At 49.4% G+C, this 19,766-nt stretch overlaps 1 protein-coding gene across 1 annotated transcript in view; it reads right to left on the bottom strand.

Annotated features, from left to right (window-relative positions):
- Positions 1-19,766, bottom strand: part of TMPRSS9 (transmembrane serine protease 9) — a 59,300-nt gene that overhangs the window by 18,639 nt on the left and 20,895 nt on the right. The window contains exons 2-8 of the mRNA XM_024739963.1: positions 14,563-14,729; positions 12,085-12,212; positions 8,808-8,875; positions 8,516-8,695; positions 7,685-7,722; positions 5,793-5,906; positions 4,105-4,276 (exon numbers count right to left, since the gene is read on the bottom strand). Coding sequence (XP_024595731.1) covers positions 4,105-4,276; positions 5,793-5,906; positions 7,685-7,722; positions 8,516-8,695; positions 8,808-8,875; positions 12,085-12,212; positions 14,563-14,704 — 842 coding nt within the window. The 5' untranslated portion in view covers positions 14,705-14,729. The remainder of the gene's footprint in view (positions 1-4,104; positions 4,277-5,792; positions 5,907-7,684; positions 7,723-8,515; positions 8,696-8,807; positions 8,876-12,084; positions 12,213-14,562; positions 14,730-19,766) is intronic.

Genomic DNA, 19,766 nt, shown 5'->3' with positions numbered 1-19,766 from the left:
GCAATTCGTAGGTAATGGTTTCCCAGGGGAACCCATGCTTCCTATTGCCCTGTCCTGTCCCCGAGGACTCCTCAGATGGAAATAACCAAATAGCAATGCCTGGCACTGCCAGAGGCTTCCAGAACCTTCTCCCACCTTTGGTGAGCTCCATTCTGATTGGCCACTCTCATTGTTAAAGATTCTGACCATCCTCAACAACAACAAAAAACCAATTCAAAACTGGGCAAAGGGACTTCCCTGGTGGCGCAGTGGTTAAGAGTCCGCCTGCCAATGCAGGGGACAGGGGTTCGAGCCCTGGTCCAGGAAGATCCCACATGCCACGGAGCAACTAAGCCCATGCACCACAACTACTGAAGCCCGCGTGCTGCAACTACTGAAGGCCACACGCCTAGAACTTGTGCTCCGTAACAAGAGAAGCCACTGCAATGAGAAGCCTGCGCACTGCAACAAAGAGTAGCCCCCGCTCGCCACAACTAGAGAAAGCCTGCACACAGCAACGAAGACACGACACAGCCAAACAAACAAAAAAAGTGGGCATCGCTCCCAAGAAGATGGAGCAATGTCACACAAATGTCACACAAATGGCCAATAAGCACATGAAAAGACGCTCAACATCACTAATCATTAGGGAAACGCAAATCAAAGCCACCGTGAGACATCACTGCACACCCATTAGGATGGCTATTATTAAAAACAAAGTGACAAGTAATGGCCAGGATGTGGAGAGACTGGGAGATCGGCCAAGATGGCGGAGTAGAAAGACCCTGAGCTCACCTCCTCTCAGGAGCGCACCCAAATCACAACTACCTGCAGAACCACCATCGATGAAAAAGACTGGAACCTACCAGAAAAGATCTTCTCCAACCGAAGGCAGAGAGAAGGAACCGCAACAAAATGAGAAGGAAGGGCGGACTCACGATATGATCAAACCCCGTGGCCCCTGGTGGGGGACCCACGGACTGGAGAATTATGCCGCGGAGGTTCTCCCACAGAGCCCCACGTCAGGCTCCCCAGCCTGGGGGTCCAGCACCAGGAAGAGGGTCCCCCAGAGCATTGGGCTTCGGAGGCCCACAGAACTAGTCGCAGGAGCCCCACGGGACTGGGGGAAATAGAGGCTTCACTCCTAAAGGACACACAGAGAATCCCACGTGCACTGGGACCCGGGGCAGAAGTAGTCATCTGATAGAAGCCTGGACCAAACCTACCTGCTGGTCTCGGAGGGTCTCCTGGGGAGGCAAGGCGCGGGCGGCCATGGGTCGCCCTGGGGACGTAATGCTTGCGGCCGCCATCTTGGTTCTTTAGTGCGGAGACCCGCCCCCCCGCCCCGCAATAGACCACAGGCGCTAGTGCTGGGACGCCCCAGGCCAATCAACTAACTGGGCGGAGACACAGCCCCACCCATCAGCAGACAGGCTGCCTTAGACCCCCCCCCCACCACCAGCCCACAGCTGCCCCTAGACACAGCCCTGCCCACCAGAGGGCCAAGACCCAGCTCTGCCCACCAGTGGGCGGACACCAGATGCAAGAAAACCATGATCCCGCATTGAAGGCCAGACCCTAGCCCTGCCCACCAGTAAGCCAAGGCCACCTCTGGGACGCTCCAGAACCCATACCCAACTGTAGCCGAAACCTGCCCCCACCACCACCACCAATGCTCTGAAACGAGCTCTGGGATCCCTGGGCCCTGCAGGCAGACCCCAGGAAGCAGCTCTGCCTGCCAGGAGTCGGGCACTAACCCCAGGGTCTGGTTCCACCTGCCAGTGGCTGGGCAACAGCCCCAGAGCCTGCAGGACCCTGACTCTGCCCACCAGTGAGCCAGCACTAGCCCCAGGCCCCCTAGGATCCCACAACCTGCTACCTCGTGACCAAGCCCCGCTAAACCGCAGCCAGCAGCATCCACATAAGACGGGGCCTGGCAGCGAACCAAGCCTAGCAGACCTCCCACATAGTCAGCCTGCGACAACAGAAGGACCCACGCAGCCAACCCCTAGAGCATGTAGCTTGGGTGATGAGCGGGGAGTGCACTGCGGGGATGCATAGGACGTGTCCTCCAGAGGCCACTTCTCCAAGGTTGAGAGACACAACGAACCTACCATACACATAAAAATACAAACAGCAACTCAAGACAAAATGAGGTGACAGAGGAACGTGTTCCAGACAAAGGAACAAGATAAACCCCCAGAAGAAGAACTAAGTGAGGGAGAGATAGGCAACCTACCTGAGAGAGAGTTCAGGGTAGTGATCGTAAAGATCATAGAACTCAGGAGAGGAGCAGATGCATGGAGTAAGAAGTGAGACATTTTAAACAAAGAGAAAATATAAAGAACAACCAAACAGAGATGAAGAATACAACAACTGAAATGAAACATACAGTAGAAGGAATCCAAAGGAGACTAAACGAGGCAGAAGAACAGATCGGTGAGCTGGAAGACAGAGTAGTGGAAATCACTGCCCCCAAAAGAAAAAAGAAAAAAAGAATGAAAAGGAATGAGGACAGTTTGACAGACACTAGGACAACATCAATCGTGCTAATATTCACATTATAGGGGTCCCAGAAGGAGAAGACAGAGAGAAAGGGCCTGAGAAAATATTTGAAGAGATAACAGCTGAAGACCTCCCTAACTTGGGAAAGGAAACAGCCAGCCAAGTCCAGGAAGCACAGAGGGTCCCATACGGGATTAACCCAAATAGTAACAAACCAAGACACATCATAATCAACAAGACAAAAATTAGAGAGAGAATATTAAAAGCAGCAAGGGAGAAGGAACAAATAACATATAAGGGAACTCCTGTAAGACTATCAGCTGACTTTTCAGCAGAAACTCTGCAGGCCAGAAGGGAGCGGCATGATGTATTTAAAGTGATGAAAGGGAAAAGCCTACAACCAAGAATACTCTACCCAGCAAGGCTCTCATTCAGATTTTTTTTTGTGCGGTACGCGGGCCTCTCACTGTTGTGGCCTCTCCCGTTGCGGAGCACAGGCTCCGGACGTGCAGGCTCAGCGGCCGTGGCTCACGGGCCCAGCCGCTCCGCGGCATGTGGGATCTTCCCAGACCGGGGCACGAACCCGTGTCCCCCGCATCGGCAGGCGGACTCTCAACCACTGCGCCACCAGGGAACCCCCATCTCATTCAGATTTGATGGAGAGATCAAAAGCTTTACAGACAAGCAAAAGCTAAAAGAACTCAGCACCACCAAACCAGCTTTACAATAAATGTCAAAGGAACTTCTCAAGGATGTGGAGAAATTGGAACCCTTGTGCACTGCTGGTGGGAATGGAAAATGGGGCAGCTGCTGTGGAAAACGGGATGGTGTTTCCTCAAAAGGGTAAACACAGAATCACCATATGACCCAGCGATTCCACCTCTGAGTTTATACCCAAAGCAGTTGAAAGTAGTGACTCAGATACTTGCACACCCATGTTCACAGCAGCATTATTCACAACAGCCAAAAGGCGGACACAACCCAAGTGTCCGTCGATGGATGAAAGAATAAACACATGTCCATCCACACACTGGAATGTTATTTGGCCATGAAAGGGAAAGAAGCAGTGACACACACCACAACGTAGATGAACCTTGAAAACAGGTTAAGTGAAATTTCAGTCACAAAAGGACAAGTACTGTCTGATTCGACTCACAAGAGGTCCCTGGGGGAGTCAGATCCACAGAGACGGGAAGTAGATGGTGGGGGCCAGGGGCTGGGGGAGGGGCTGGGGAGTCAGGGTTTAAAAGGGATAGAGTTTCAGTTTGGGAGGATGAGAAAGTTCTGGAGACGATGGTGGGGATGGTTGCCCAACAATGTGAGTGTGCTTAATGCCACTGAGCTGTGTGCTTAAAAATGGTAAATTTATGTTACATATATTTTGCCACAATTTAAAAAAATTAATGCATTCAGGTTTAACAAAAAGAAAAGAGTGAGGGAGGGAGGGAGGAAGGAAGGAAGGAAGGAAGGAAGGAAGGAAGGAAGGAAGGAAGGAAGGGAGGAAGGAAATAAGTTCCAAGGGGCTCTGAAGACACCCAGGAAAGGTGGCATTCCCAGAGTGGAAGGTAGGTGGGATACAGGGGTGGGGTGGGCTCTGAGCCCTCAGGGACGTGCACTCACTCATTGAAGCAGTGGGCAGCAGACACGAGCCACCTGGCGCCAATGACGGCGGCCCCACAGAAGTGTTCGTTGTTTTCTCGGAGGCTGACTTGCCAAGGGAACTCCCCCGGGGATGCCTCCACACCGCCCACAATCCTGCCGGCTGTCCTCCAGCCAGGCTGCAATCCACAGTCTGCAAGACAGAGATCACTATCCAGGACCCCCAAGAAGGCAGGAGTGTGGCCACGTTCCTGGCACGTCTGTCTGCAGTCTGTTGTCCCCATGGCCCCCGCATTCAAAGAATGCCAAGGATGCCAGCAAACCACCAGAAGCCGGGAGACCACATGGAACAGATCCTCCCTCACGGCCTCAGAAGGAACCGACCCTGCAGACACCTTGATCTCGGACTTCTAGCCTCCAGAGCTGGGAGAGAATACATTTCTGTTGTTTAATCCACTCAGCCTGAGGTCCTGTGATTCAGCAGCTCTAGGACAATCATATCCTAAAGTTAGCTATATGGATGTTACGTACCTATGTGACCAACCCCCAACACAAACCCTGGACACCAAGCCTTGGGTGAGCTCCCCTGGTTGGAAGTACTTTGAGTGTGTTGTCACATATGGTGCTGGGAGAATGAGTTAAGCGCTGTCCACATGACGCCACTGGGAGAGGATAACTGGAAGCGTGCTTGAGCTCGGTCTCTCCTGGACTTTGCACCTTTTGCTTTGCTGATTTTCATCTGTATCCTTTCACTGTAATAAGCCATAACTACGCATACAACAGCTTTACTGAGTTCTGTGACTCCTTCTCGTGAGTCACTGAATCTGAAGGAGTCTTGGGGACCCCCTGACCACACCTGCCAATTTCAGTCAACCTCTATATCATCCTCCACGGCCAGGTACCAGACGCTATGAATGTCTCCCTCACCATGTATTTTGCAAGTTTCAAAATCTTTATATGTCCATCTTTTCATAGGGTGCCGTGTCTCTCTGTTTATTTAGTCTGCTTTTATGTCCTTCAGCAATGGTTTGTAATTCTAGATAATTATTATTATATACAGGACACAAGTTTATTTTATTTTGTGTTGCTATTAATCAAGACTATGATCTTTTCCATTATATCTTCTAACCTGTTATTAATTGTATAAAGCAAAACAAGAGCCTCCTTTATGTGTATTCATCTTATCTTCCCCTTATTGTTGAACTGTCTTATTTTTCTGATATCCTTTCAGTTAATTTATTGATTCATTTAGAGAATCAAATTCAAATTGTGACAGTTTTCCTTCTTCCTTTCCAATGTTTAAACCACTTTTCTCACCTTACTGCATGGGCTAGCATTGCTAGAAAAATGCTGACTACTCTTACAGCATTTCAATTGTAATTTTCCCTTGCTCACATCCTTTTGGTGACTCCCCACTACCTATAGGACAGACCCCCAGTTCCTGGCATTCAAGGCTTCCCACGGTTTGACCTGATTTTTTTCTCCTTTTCTCCCGAGGCTCTCCACTCCACACACCTCAAGGTCTCCCTTCTCTGCTTGCCGCTCAGGTTTCCTGTCATATCACAGGTGCCCACTCCCTTTCTCTGCCCCGCTCCAGTGAATGCCGGGACCGCGTGTCTGTGTGTGATGGGCACAGTGGGCCAGAGAGCCAGCACTTGAACCTGGAAAGGGGACATAGCCCAGAAAACAGGCCAGACAGGCAGACTGACCACAGTGGGCCTCATCGGAGCCATCAGAGCAGTCCGCCGTGTCATCACACTCCGGGTTCACCTTTGTCACACACTGGCTGTTCCCGCAGGAAAAGGCATTCCCTGGACAGTGACCTGAGGGCAGACAAGAACCGCGTTCCTGACTTCACTCCATCTCTCCCGCCTGCTCTCCACGCGGAAACTCTAGAGCGTGGAAGGCATCTCTTCTCTGCTTCCTTTTCTCTGAATGTCTCTGAAATAATTTTCTCAGAATTAGTACAGAGATGTGACACTGAGAATGCTAGTCAGCACCGGGGCCAGGGCTATGCAACCTAAGCGTATGTGTGCCGTGTATGTACTTTTACGTTTCTATCAGCCACGTTTTATTTATTTATTAATTTATTTTAATTAATTTATTTTTTGGCTGCGTTAGGTCTTCCTCGCTGCGTGCGGGCTTTCTCTAGTTACGGCGAGCGGGCGCTAATCTTTGTTGTGGTGCGTGTGCTTCTCATTGTGGTGGCTTCTCTTGTTGCGGAGCACGGGCTCTAGGCACGTGGGCTTCAGTAGTTGCGGCACGCGGGCTCAGTAGTTGTGGCACACAGGCTTAGTTGCTCCGCGGCATGTGGGATCTTCCCGGACCAGGGATTGAACCTGTGTCCCCTGCATTGGCAGGCGGATTCTTCACCACTGCACCACCAGGGAAGTCCCGTCATGTTTTTAAAAAGTAAGAAATAGGGGGACTTCCCTGGTGGCTCAGTGGATAAGTCTCTGAGCTCCCAGTGCAGGGGGCCTGGGTTAAATCCCTGGTCAGGGAACTAGGTCCCACATGCATGCCACAACTAAGAGTTCACAAGCCACAACTAAGGAGCCAGTGAGCCGCAATTAAGGAGCCCACGTGCCACAACTAAGGAACCAGCAGGCCACAACTAACGAGCCCACCTGCTGCAACTAAGATCTGGTGCAACCAAATAAATACGTTTTTTTTAAAGAAATAGGTGAAATTAATTTTTAAAATTGTAATAAAGTACACATAACATAAAATTTGCTACTGAAGTGTAAGTTCACATTTGGGGGCCATACTCTGGGGGGGGGCTGTCCTGGGCACTGTTGAGGAGCACCCCGGTCCCACTCACTGAATGCCAAGAACACCCCCCATCGTGACGACCACAGATGTCCCCAGACATCACCCTGTGTCCCCTGAGGGGGCAGGATCACCCCTAGTTGGGGACCATTGATGTAAAGCTAAATAAATGTATCTGTACATGTGTCATGAGCCGTCTGGGAGGAAAGTTACCAAAATAGTAAAAGCAATGAGATTCCAGGTGATACCTACTCTTTTTTCTTTTTTTTCCCCCCAAACTGCTTTTTGTCTTTTCTTTTAATAACAACTTTCCATCACTTAAAAACAAAACCAAACCAATAATGCCTTCTCTTAATCATGCTTGGCTCTGAATAATTCAAAATGCCTCACTTTTAAATTGTCTGCTCACACAGATATACATTCTTTTTCGTATCCTTTTCCATTATGGTTTATCACAGGATATTGAATATAGTTCCCTGTGCTATACAGTAGGACCTTGTTGTTTATCCATCCTATACATAAGAGTTTGCATCTGCTAATCCCAAACTCCCAATCCTTCCCTCCCCCACCCCCCTCCCCCTTGGCAACCACAAGTCTATTCTCTATGTCTGTGAATCTGTTTATGTTTTGTAGATAGGTTCATTTGTGTCATATTTTAGATTTCACATATAAGTGATACTTGTCTTTCTCTGACTTATTTCATTTAGTATAATAATCTCTAGGTCCACCCATGTTGCTTTAAATGGCATTATTTCATCCTTTTTTATGGCTGAGTAGTATCCCATTGTACACATATATACCACATCTTCTTTATCCATTCAACAAAACACACCTGATTTTAAGTCTCTTTCTGTCAGCAGCTCCTTCTGGCTTCCTGCAGCAAAACGGAGAAGAGATATAAGCTCATTTAGCAAGCACTGAGGTTCTCTGACAACATCGTATTGCAAAGCAGTGGTCTCCGCTGTCCACCTGGGATCCACTTAAATTCTGACTTAAATCAGCAAAGATGAAATCAGATGAAATATTCCATTCCTCACGATAAGAGCTCAACAGCTGCGTGGGGCAGGTGGCTGCCAGAGTGGATGGCACCGACCCAAAACATTTCCATCCCCGCAGAAAGCTCTCTTAGTGCTGGCGAGGTTACTGAGACTCACTGAGTGTGTCGGGAGTGGTGGAGAGGGGACTGTAAATGTCCTGCAGGGCAAGGCCAAGGCTACAATTTTAAAATCTGAGCAGTCTGACCTCATGCCTGGCTCTCAAATCACAACACACAGCAATCTTAGAATTTTAGAGCATAACATTTACCCTTATTTCTATACCAGGGGCCAGGAGCCAAATCCGGCCCACCACTTGTTTTTGTAAATAAAGTTTTATTGATACACAGTGGTGTCCATTTGTTTATATAGTGTCTTTGCTGCTTTTGTGCTATAATAGCTGAGTTGACCCATCTGGACAGAGACCCAACGGGTGGCAAAGATGAAAATATTTATAGGTTGCCGCCCCCTGGTCTAGACCATAGAGGGTAAAGCAATGGGTATATGTTTCCTTGTCACCAAGAGGGGCGATTATGGAAAACCTCCAGTTTAATGCGACTTTCACTTGGCTCCCCTTCCCCAGCATGTCCCTCCAGCCCCTCCCAACGTCACCCTGTCTCTGGGGCCACTCGCCTGTGAGCTGGGCGGACACGATGGTGCCGTAGGGGGCCAGGGGGATGCCGCGGCCCTGCAGCCTCTCTCGGAGTCCCCGCTGCAGCAGCTCCTCCTCCAGGCCCAGGCTCGGTGTCCACAGGGCCGGCTGTATAAAGTGCAGCCGAAAACGCACCAGGATGCTGGCGTTGCCCTCCCTGCGGGGAGGACACTGGCCCTTGAGAGGGAGGGCGCCTCTTGGCTGGAATCTTCTGCAGTCTCTCAGGCAACCACCAAGCTTCCTCCACCTCCAAGGAGGCCCCAACTCACCAGTAACTGAGCACTGTGCAGCCCACACAGCTGGCCTCCAACTCTGTCTCCCGAAAGCTGCTGACAAACTACAACAGAAACAACCGTGGCAAATGTGAGACTCTGCGGAGACTCCCTCGGGGGAGAGCTGGGAAGGGGGTGGAAAAGCATCTCCTCTTCAACTCCACGTGTGCGGCCAACTCACAGAACTAAGAGACAGGACAGGCATCTCGGAGTCGTGCCTATGAAAATATAGCTCCGCCAACAGATGATGGAGAAACCCCACGTAGTCCCTCCACACACGAGAGCATCACTCAGCCATGAAAAGAGGTGAAGCCCTGACACTCCTACAACGTGGACAGACCCTGCGAACACGATGCTCAGTGAGAGAAGCCAGACACAGAAGGACCCACAGGGTGTGATTCCACTGATGGGAAACGTCCAGAACAGGCAGATACGTAGACACAGAGCGTGGGTTCATGGTTGTCAGGGGCTGCGGGAGAGGGGGAGGGGGTGACTGCTGATGAGGGTGGGGTTTCCTTTTTGGGTGATGGAAGGTTCTGGAATTAGAAGTGATGGTTGCACAGCTTTGTGAATGTACTAAATGCCACTGAATCAGTCACTTTAAAAGTGGATAATTTCAGGGAATTCCCTGGCGGTCCAGTGGTCAGGACTCGGCGCTTTCACTGCCGGGGGCCCGGGTTCAATCCCAGGTTGAGAAACTAAGATCCCACAAGCTACACAGCGTGGCCAAAAGAAAAAAAATAATAATAAAGAAAAGGATAATTTTATGTGAATTTTACATTAAAAAAAAATTCTGTGGCTGAGCCCACTTTGTGCAAGCAGATGCTATCAGGAAGGTCCTCGTCCTTCATGTGCTGTTAGGGTGACCACTGTCCGCGTCTCCTAGGATTGTCTCGCTTTGGGCACCGAAGGGCCCACATCTCTCCCCGCGGCAGCTCACGTCACCCACACGTAGGGTGACCATGTAACCCCATTCATCTGTTCTCCCAGTGTGGTCACTGACAGCGTCCCTGTCCCCTGGCAGAATGTCCTGCTTAGGTGCTAAATCCTATGGTCACCATCCTCGCTCCCTAAACACACGTGATGCACGGTCATGCCCGTTCATTCGCTCATCTAAAACACCATTAATCCAATTTGCTTCTCTGAACCGCACCCTCTGAGTCCACATCCCCATGGCCCACACTCAGACCTGCACCGTCCTGTAGAACATTCCACAAATTTCCAAAATGTTCTACACCTGCCTCGCCCCATATGGCAGCCGCCGGCCATATGTAGAAGCTGAGCATTTGAAATGTGGCTGGTGCCACAGAGGAACTGATTTTCACATTTTGTTCAATTTTAATTAATTCACGCTTCAATTTCAAAACGGATACTTGATTCAGTCACTGGAAAATTCTTAAGTATATTTGGAGCATCTTGGGTCTGTAAACGTTACAAATTCTAAGTAGGGATGGAGTTTTCCGAGTGGAAGCTCAGTATCCACCCTGAGATGTGAGTGTAAAAGACACACCAGGTTTGGGGGACTTCCCTGGTGACGCAGTGGTTAAGAATCCACCTGCCAATGCAGGGGACACGGGTTCAACAGCTACTGAAGCCTGCGCGCCTAGAACCGGTGCTCTGCAATGAGAAGCTACCGCAATGAGAAGCCCACACACCGCAACTAGAGAAAGCCCGCTTGCAGCAACAAAGATACAACGCAGCCAAAAAATAAATAAACTTAAAAAAAAAAAAAGACACACCAGGTTTGGAAGCCTCAATACAAAGGAAAGAATGTAAAATATCTCATTAATACCTGCTTTATATAGGTTGATGACGTGTTGAAATGATAACATTTTGGATATTCTGGGTTAAATAAAATGTATTATTCAAAATAATCTTACCTGATTCTTTTTACTTTTTTTTTTAAAAAGTGGCTACCTGAAAATGTTAAATTACACACGGGGCTTCTGTTACATTTCTACTGGACCATGCTGCTTTAAGATACGGGATTGAGATTAGCAATACGGCCCATGTGCTGAATTAGAATCACTGCCTGTTTTTGCACAGATCACGGACAAGAATGGTTTTTACATTTTTAAACGTAAAAAAAAAACAAAAGAAAAATATTTCACGGTGCATGAAAATGGTATGAAATGCAAATTTCAGTGTCCATAAATAAAGGTTTATTGGCACACGGCCACGCCCACTCATCCATGTCATCTATGGCGGCTTTCAGGCTACAGCACAAGGCCCAGCAGTCAAGACAAACTCTCTGGCCCCCAAAAGCCAAAAATACTGACTATCTGGCCCTATTGTGGGGAAAGTTTGCTGACTCCTGGTCTAGATGATGGTGATTCCTAACTGTCCCCCTGCTTCTCTCACATCTTATCACACATTTAAAATGAATCCTTACCTAGTCACCTTTCTCTTTCCCTTAGGATAAAATGTTAAACAATGTTTTAAAAGTCACCTACCATAAAAACTCACCTTTTACAAGTGTGCAATTAGATGGGTTTTAGTATATTCACAGAGTTGTACAACCTCATCACAATTTTAAAACATTCTCATGACCCCAAAAGAAGCCCCATTCCCGTCAGCATTCACCCCCATCCTCTCCCCAGCCCCTGACAACGAGGAACCCACTCCCTGTGTCTGTGGATCGGCCTGTTCTGGACGTTTCCCGTCAATGGAATCACACCCTGCGGGTCCTTCTGTGTCTGGCTTCTCTCACTGAGCATCATGTTCTCACGGTGTCCGAGCATCATACCGAGTGTCAGGGCTTCACCCCTTTTCATGACTGAGTGATGCTCCCGTGTGTGGAGGGACCACAGTTGTTTATCCATCACCTGTTGATGGACATTTGGGTTGCTTTCACTTTGGGGCTGTTATGAATCACGCTGCCGTGAACATTCGTGTACAAGTTTCTGTGTGGACTCACGGTTTTGTTTTTCTGGGGCAGACACCCAGGAGCGGAATTGCTGGGTCAGATAGTAACTCCAGACTGTTTTCCACAGTGGCTGCCCCTTTTCATATTCCTACCAGCCACGTAGGAGGGTTCTGATTTCTCTACCGAAATGCAGTTTACAACCTTTCAACGTGGCCTACGGATCCTGCAGCAGTCAGTTCCCATCAAATGCTACCCTCCCCTGCATTCTGGAATGCATCAGCCCCTGCCCTGTTCACCCCATGGGGCCCCCTCCCTACCTCAGAGGCTGCCTGGGCCTCCCATTGTTCTGCTGCCTCAGTCAGAGCCCCTGGCCTCCCACTTGGCCCCCCTGGCTCCCAGAGCCCTCACCAGCGTTTCCAGAGTGGGCGTCAGCGTGCGGTAATAGTCTGAGGTCTCCTGCTGCAAGCTGGGGGCAAACCGGATCCCTCGCAGCTCGGCTGTGTGCTCCACATTGACACCCTGTGTAGAGAGGGAGGCTGCGGACAAGACCAGGGCCCCGTGAGAGCGCCCACCTGCAGGGGCAGGGCTCAGCCAAGCCGGCCTCTGAGGCCCCCCCATCACCCTGGGGCAGTCACCCCCAACAAACGGGGGGTGGGCTGACTTCCCGGGGGTTGAGTGATTATTAACAGTGCTCCCTTATCAGCTCTCACCCATCACCCACCCAAAGGCCCCCAGGTACCCAAAGCCCCAGGCATCTCCAGGTTTCCCTAAGGGGAGGACTGGATCCTAGCCAAAAATGGCTGAAATGGCCTCAGAAGGAAGACCTTCCCTCGACTCTGGGACAATTCCCACCTCCTCCCTGGGAAGGGGCACCAAATACCCCAGGGGCACAGCCAGGGGTGCCAGGACCCTCGAACCCCGGTCCATGACACCACCCTCTGAATAATCGTTTCCAACGGTTGTCAAAAGTACACAACAGCAAAGAAGAACAGTCATACAATGTTGTAAAGAATACAAGCCTACATGATACATGAAGACACGTGTTTCTAACTGTCGAAAATACGTGAGACTGGCAAATGGGTCCGTCAGTCAAAAATGATCATAATTACAAAATTAAAAGACTAGAAGTAGGGAGTTCCCTGGTGGTCTGGTCTAGTGTTTAGGACTCAGCGCTTTCCCTGCTGGGGCCTGGGTCCAATCCCCGGTCGGGGAACTAAGATCCCACAATCCATGTGGTATGGCCAGAAAAAAAAAAAAAAAAACTTGAAAAAAATTTTTTAAATTAAGAAATAGAAGTAGCAGCCACCTACACTGTGAAAGCTGGCTCGCAGCTCTATTTATTTGAATGAATATTCGACCAGCTCGATATTTAGATATTTGTTTATTCAATAGATAGAAGAGTCTAAAGTAATTCTAAAATTGGTGTGTTTTCTCATGCAAGGAACTAAAAAGAAAGAAAACAAGAACCCTGCCATGTAGACCCATGTGCTTATGTTCTGGGCCCCAAATAAGCCTCACACTTTCCCTCTGAAATAACCACGGGCTCCCAGGCAACTGGAGAAACAGCCCAGCAAGGGCCCGTGTAAAATTTTATACTTCCAAATAAACTTTTGGGCTGTCTGGGAAGGGGACAAATTTGAATTGTAATTTAAAAATTGTTTTTAAATTTTAAGTTCTTCTTAGAGCCTTCCTCAGTTTCAGAGGTCCTGCTGGAGATTTATCTACCTGTTATCCCAAAATGTAGCTGTGCTTCTAGACTGGAGGTGTGCAACTGTCCCCTGTCTCTCCCTAGCGTGAGGACACACGGACACACGAACACACGGCCACCCCCCACCCACCAACAGAGCCCAATTTTCATGCACTTCACCCCACAGCCACTAGAGGGCCTCTGTCAGCCGTGCCAGGCTCTGAGTTATTCCAGATATTCACAAATATATTATATATATCTTAAATATATATATATATATTTTTTGGGGGGGGTACGCAGGCCTCTCCCGTTGTGGAGCACAGGCTCTGGACGCGCAGGCTCAGTGGCCACGGCTCCCGGGCCCAGCCGCTCCACGGCATGTGGGATCTTCCCATACCGTGGCACGAACCGGTGTCCCCTGCATCGGCAGGTGGACTCTCAACCACTGCGCCACCAGGGAAGCCCAAGGTTTTTATTTTTATAAATGTATTTATTTATTATTTTAATTTTTGGTTGCGTTGGGTCTTCGTTGCTGTGCGTGGGCTTTCTCTAGTTGCGGCAAGCAGGGGCTACTCTTTTTTGTAGCGTGTGCGCTTCTCATTGCGGTGGCTTCTCTTGTTGCAGAGCAAGGGCTCTAGGCAGGTGGGCTTCAATAGTTGTGGCGCGTGGGCTCAGTAGTTGTGGCGCACGGGCTTAGTTGCTCTGTGGCATGTGGGATCTTCCTGGGCCAGGGCTCGAACCCGTGTCCCCTGCATTGGCAGGCGGATTCTTAACCACTGTGCCATCAGGGAAGGGAAGCCCCTCTCAAGGGTTTTTAAAAAGTTCATTTCCCTACTGGTCTCCATTTCACCCTGGTTGTGAATCTTCATTAAGCAACTAAGACCCAGTGCAACCAAATAAAAAATAAATAAATATTAAAAACAAAACAAAACCAAACACATGGTATTAAAAAAAAATAAAGAATCCCACTGGTGGGAAACCTGGAAATTTGCAGGTATTGCCTCGACACACAGGCACCCACCGCCTAGCCCAGGACTAAGTGCAGCCACACTCAGAACCCGGTCCCATCGCCTTGCTGTTGGGTGGCCTCTGTGTACTGCATGCTCAGCCCTTTGCCCTGGGACACTTTTGAGCCACTCCCAGGCATCTTAGTGCAAGCTGCCTGCCATGCGGACCCGTGCAAGTCTGTGGCCACTCACCCACAAGGACTCCCAGGGTGACCATGACGATGCTGGTGGCCACCATGGCCGAGAGGGCTGCCCGGCAGCATGCGGCGTCTGTAGGCTGGATGTCCTTGGTTGCCCTGGGCGCCAGCTGTAAGTCACCGGCGGTGGGCTCCATGGCTCCCAGACGTGGGGACGGCAACCTGGAAGCCAGCAGAAAAGAGACAGAAAAAGGAGGTCAGAGCTGGGGGCGTTTCTCTTTCCCTAAGCAAGGGTCTTCCTTGTGCAGACGTGACAGCCATCAACAGCGCCCTAGGCGTCGGGGGCTCGACGCAAAACATAAAAACGGATTCAACATGATTGCTGGCTGGGCTGGCACACGCGGGATCCCCATGGGGCCCTTGCTGGGAAGAGCATGTATGAGTTTCCTGCACTTGCTATAACAGATGACGACAAACCAGTGGCTTAAAGGAACGCAGATTTATTATCTTACGGTTCTGGAGGTCAGAGGTCTAAATGATAGAAGGCTGTGCTCCTTCCGGAAGCAGCCGTCTGCAAGCCAGGAAGGGAGCTCCCGCCAGAAACCAACACCGCCGACACCTGGATCTTGGACCTCCAGCCTCCAAAAGTGGGAGAGAAAAAATGTCTGTTGTTTAAGCTGCTCTATGATATTTGTTCTGGCAGCTTGAGGTGACTGAGACAATTGCACAGAGATCCCACATAACTCACACCCAGCGTCCCTAATATAAAGTCTGGTACATGTGTCACAATGAATTAACCAATTTTTTTTTCTTTTTTTGGCTGCACGGCACGCAGGATCTTAGTTCCCTGACCAGAGATCGAACCCGTGCCCCCCTGCGGTGGAAGTTGGAGTCTTAACCACTGGACTACCAGGGAAGTCCCTTAACGAACCAATATTGATACACTATTACCAACCAAAGTCCACAGTGTATTCAGATTTCCTCAGTTTCCCCCTAATTTCCTCTTCTGTCCCAGGACCCCATCCAGGATCCCATGTGAGAGTCATCACATGTCCTTGTGACCTCTCTGGGCTATGATGGTTTCTCAAACTTTGTGATGCCCTGGGTAGTCCTGATATTTTGCGGAATGTCCCTCTTTGGGGGTCTGTCTCATGTTTCTCTCATGGTGAGACTGGGGTGAAGTGGGGGTCGTCTGGCAGACCTCCCCCCCTCCAGGCCCCACCATCCACCCCTCCATCTCTGCTCATGGGGTGTCTGAAGCAGCCCCTCCACTCTTGGTCTGGGTGAATGTCTCCTCCTTCAGGAAGCCCTCTTGACCTCTTCCACCCCCAGCTACAGACCGCCCTCTGTCACATTCAGGGAGTATCCTCTCTGCAACCAGCTCTTCCCTGAGATTCCACATCCATCCATCCCCCTGGAAAATCCTCATCACAAAAGACTCACAAGACACTCAGATATTTGTTGAACGAATACGGCTTGTGGAATAGTCACCTGCATTGGGTTTTGGTTTCCCAGGTGTGCCCAGTGGACAGAACACAATCAGACCGTTTTCTAAATGCATTGTGGTTGGCAACACAGCCCCAGGGTGTACTGACCTCATCTATCTGTTTTTTTGGTCAGATCTCAACTTGATCTTTATTATTTTTTATTTATTTATTTATTATTTATTTTTGGCCGCGTTGGGTCTTCGTTGCTGCACACGGGCTTTCTCTAGTTGCGGTGAGAGTGGGCTTCTCACTGCAGTGGCTTCTCTTGTTGCGGAGCATGGGCTCTAGGCGCTTGGGGTTCAGTAGTTGTGGTGTGGGGGCTCACTAGTTGTCGCTCGTGGGCTCTAGAGAGCAGGCTCAGTAGTTGTGGCGCCCATGTCCCCTGCATTGGCAGGCAGATTCTTAACCACTGCACTACCAGGGAAGTCCTGACCTCATCTTAAAGGTAAATGTCTAGTCCAGGGTTGGCTGGCTTCACACCTTGTTTTTATAAATAAAGTTTTATTGAAACACAGATATGTCCATTTGATGACATCAGTGGTTCCTAACTGGGAGCAATTCTGCCCCCAGTGGTGACACATGGCGATGTCTGGAGACATTTTGGGTTACCGCGACTGGGGGTGCCCCCGGCATTTGATGGGTGGGGACCGGGGATGCTGCTCAACACCCACAGTGCCCAGGACGGCCCCACACAGAGAAAGATCCAGCCCAAGATATCAGTGGTGCTGAGTCTGAGAAACCCAGAGGTATATATTAACTTTGGCTGCCTTCGTGATGCAGTGGTGGAGTTGGGTGGTCAAGACAGAGACTGATCTGGTCTGCAAAGCTGAGCATATTTACTCTCTGGCCCTTTCGAAACATCTGCCCATCCTGCATAAGGCCATCCCCAGCTGGTGAGTCATCACTAATGCTTTGACGCGGAAGAGGATTTGCAAATATGAATGTCAGAGTTTGCCCTGCTGTCACAATGCAGGTGCCGGAAGAGAAGCCTCCTCCTTCTGCTGGCGGCTCACTCTCTTTGGGGCGGTGGATTCACCCCAGGGTGGCCCACAAAATACTGCACCGCGGTAACCTGGCCCACTAAACACAACCTGAGAGCTCGTCAGCCCCTGAGAGATGGAAGGAACGCCATGGTAGACAGAATCCAAGATGGCGGCCATAACCTGAGGCCCTCAGTCCTGCAACCACAAGGAACTGAATTCTGCCCACAACCGTGTGAGCTGGGAGGTGGATCCTTCTCTAGTTGAGACTTTGGATGAGACGGCAGCCTCGACTGACACCCTGATTGCTGTCTTGTGGGAGACCCTGAACAGCAGACCCAGCGAAGCCGTGCCCAGACTCCCGACCCACAGACACCGAGAGGTAATAGATGTGTGTTGATTTAAGCCACTAAGTGTGTGGTGATATTGTTTCGTGGCATAGAAAGTAAATACATTGCCACTTCACCCATTAAATGCTATTTGAAAGTCAACCGTTGGGTTCGTTTTTAGGGAGGATGCAGGGTAAGAATAGCTGTGCGATCTGACAACTCTGGCATCCAGCTTCCTCCTCTGTCTAATGGGCAGAATGCAACGCCTGCCGTCTGGTTGATTTTTCCTCTCCAGGATCCAGGATCTCAGGATCTCAGTTCCAAGAAGCAGGCTGAGCTCTGGCGCTTTTGCTTCTGAAACTTCTCTGGGTCAAGAGCCAACAGATTCACTTAAGGCTGTTGATTTCTGCTACTCGCTACTAAAAGAGCCTTGAATGTGTTAAGCCATCCCCAGCCCCCTGCTGGATAATTCTCTTCCATTCATGAGACCTGAACAGACCTTTGCTCCAAACCCAGCGCGTTCCCAGCCTGCAGAGAAGCTTTTTTCTCCAGAGGGGATGAATCACCTTTACATCTCTGCAGAGCTGGATCTCATTACCTCCCCTCTGCCTCTGCTCCCCCGGGGGTGCTGGTCCAGCGTGGGCGGAGAATGATTCATACCTGGCCTCTGACACACTCTTCCCCATTTGAACACCACAGAGAAGGAAATGGGGGGACAATCCCATTCCATTTCCCTTGACAGGGCTCCATGAAGGTGCCCACTCAGCCAGGTGCTTCTCTGGAGGGAGTAGAGCTGTTCTTGAGGCCCGTACAGATGAACGGCAGGCCTGGGTGTCAGATAAAATACGGTCAAACCTTCTGGTAACGGACTGTACTGCTGAATTGAATGAAGAAGCGTTTTCAGAACTCTGATGGAAAACGGATGAACTCATAAAAGTGCCAACAGAAGATCAAGACGAAAAAAAAATGAATTACATGGGACCGAGTGAACCAATGAGGATGACTATAATTCTGGTGACTTTCTGTTTGAATAAAAAAAAAAATCCCACAAGGACTCAGAGGCAAAAAAATATACAAATTGATTTTCACTGCAAAGTAAAGGAGCCGTTACAGTGGAGGATTCCTGGACTGAATGTCAATATCATGACACAGTGTCAGTGTGTTTCGTGTTTGGTAATTGCAGTCATTGTTGCTTTTGTTGTGACCATCCATTTACCAAAAAAAAAAAAAATACAGTCAAACTTGAATTTCAGATTGACAAGACAAACAACGCTGTGATGGTTGATTTTGTGTGTCCATGGGGCTAGGCCATGGTGCTGATTTCTGGTCAAATATGATTCTAGATGTTGCTGGGAAGATGTAATGAACATTTAATTCGTTGAGTAAAGCAGATAAGCCTCTGTACTGTGGGTGGGCCGTATCTAGTCAGTTGAAGGCCTTAAGAGAAAAGACCAAGGTTCCCCCCCCCCTACAAAAAAGAGAGAATTCTGTCTCCAGATAGCCTTTGAACTTGAGCTGCAACTTTTCCCTGGGTCTCCAGCCTGCCCTGCAGACTTCAGATTTGCCAGCTCCCATGGCTGTGAACCGATTCCTGTCTCTCTGTCTGTCTCTCTGTGTGCATCTCTCTCTCCATTCTATTGGTTCTATTTCTCCGGAGAACCATGACTCATACAGTTGCTAATGTCTTGCACAAAATTTGGGACATACTTGTACTAAGAAAAAGAAAAGTATTTGCTGTTTGCCTGAAGTTCAAATTTATCTGGCCCAGCCAGAATGTCCCATCCTATCAGGATAACATATCTCGGCTGGGAATAGCCACTCTGTGCCTCACTGCCACCAACCGGAGTCAGTGAAAAAGGGGAGCTGTGCAGGGGTGGAGGGCGGGCGAGGCTGTACAACACTTACCCCTTTATTCTTACACTTGAGCTAAATTGCCTTCCGAGGAGCCAAAGAATCTCTAAGAATCACTTGATGAAATGTTTTAAGGACAAAGACACCAAGATTCACTTCTGTGATTAGGGCTGGAAACTCAAATGTAGTGTATGCGCTCACTGACAGCACCCCCTACAAACATACACACTACATTCACTCAACCCCAGACGATCCTGCCACCCCCACCCCGCCCCGACCCCGTGGGTTTTCTAAGGATTTCTGTGTTCTCTAAATTGTCTTGTCATCACTGTCATTAGGGCACAGAAGGGGCCTCCTGCTATTTAGCATTGAATATAGAAGCTCCATTCATTGTTTCCATCAATCCGATATTTACAAAGGGCCAGGCTTGGCTGCTCTGTGCTGGGTGCCCAGCCCTGAATGAGACAGATGTGATTCTCAGCTCATAGAGCGTAAATCTTAATGACAGAGACCCAAGTAAATTAAAATTGCCGCTACAATAAAGGCTGGAAAGGAGAGATGCATCCATGGGGCTTTGAGTCTCTGTAAAAAGGAAGCTTTGATCTAGACAGG

Source organism: Neophocaena asiaeorientalis, unplaced genomic scaffold (assembly GCF_003031525.2).
Source record: "Neophocaena asiaeorientalis asiaeorientalis breed wild unplaced genomic scaffold, Neophocaena_asiaeorientalis_V1.1 scaffold469, whole genome shotgun sequence".
NCBI lineage: Eukaryota > Metazoa > Chordata > Mammalia > Artiodactyla > Phocoenidae > Neophocaena > Neophocaena asiaeorientalis.
This window is presented reverse-complemented; position numbering and strand designations above follow the sequence as displayed.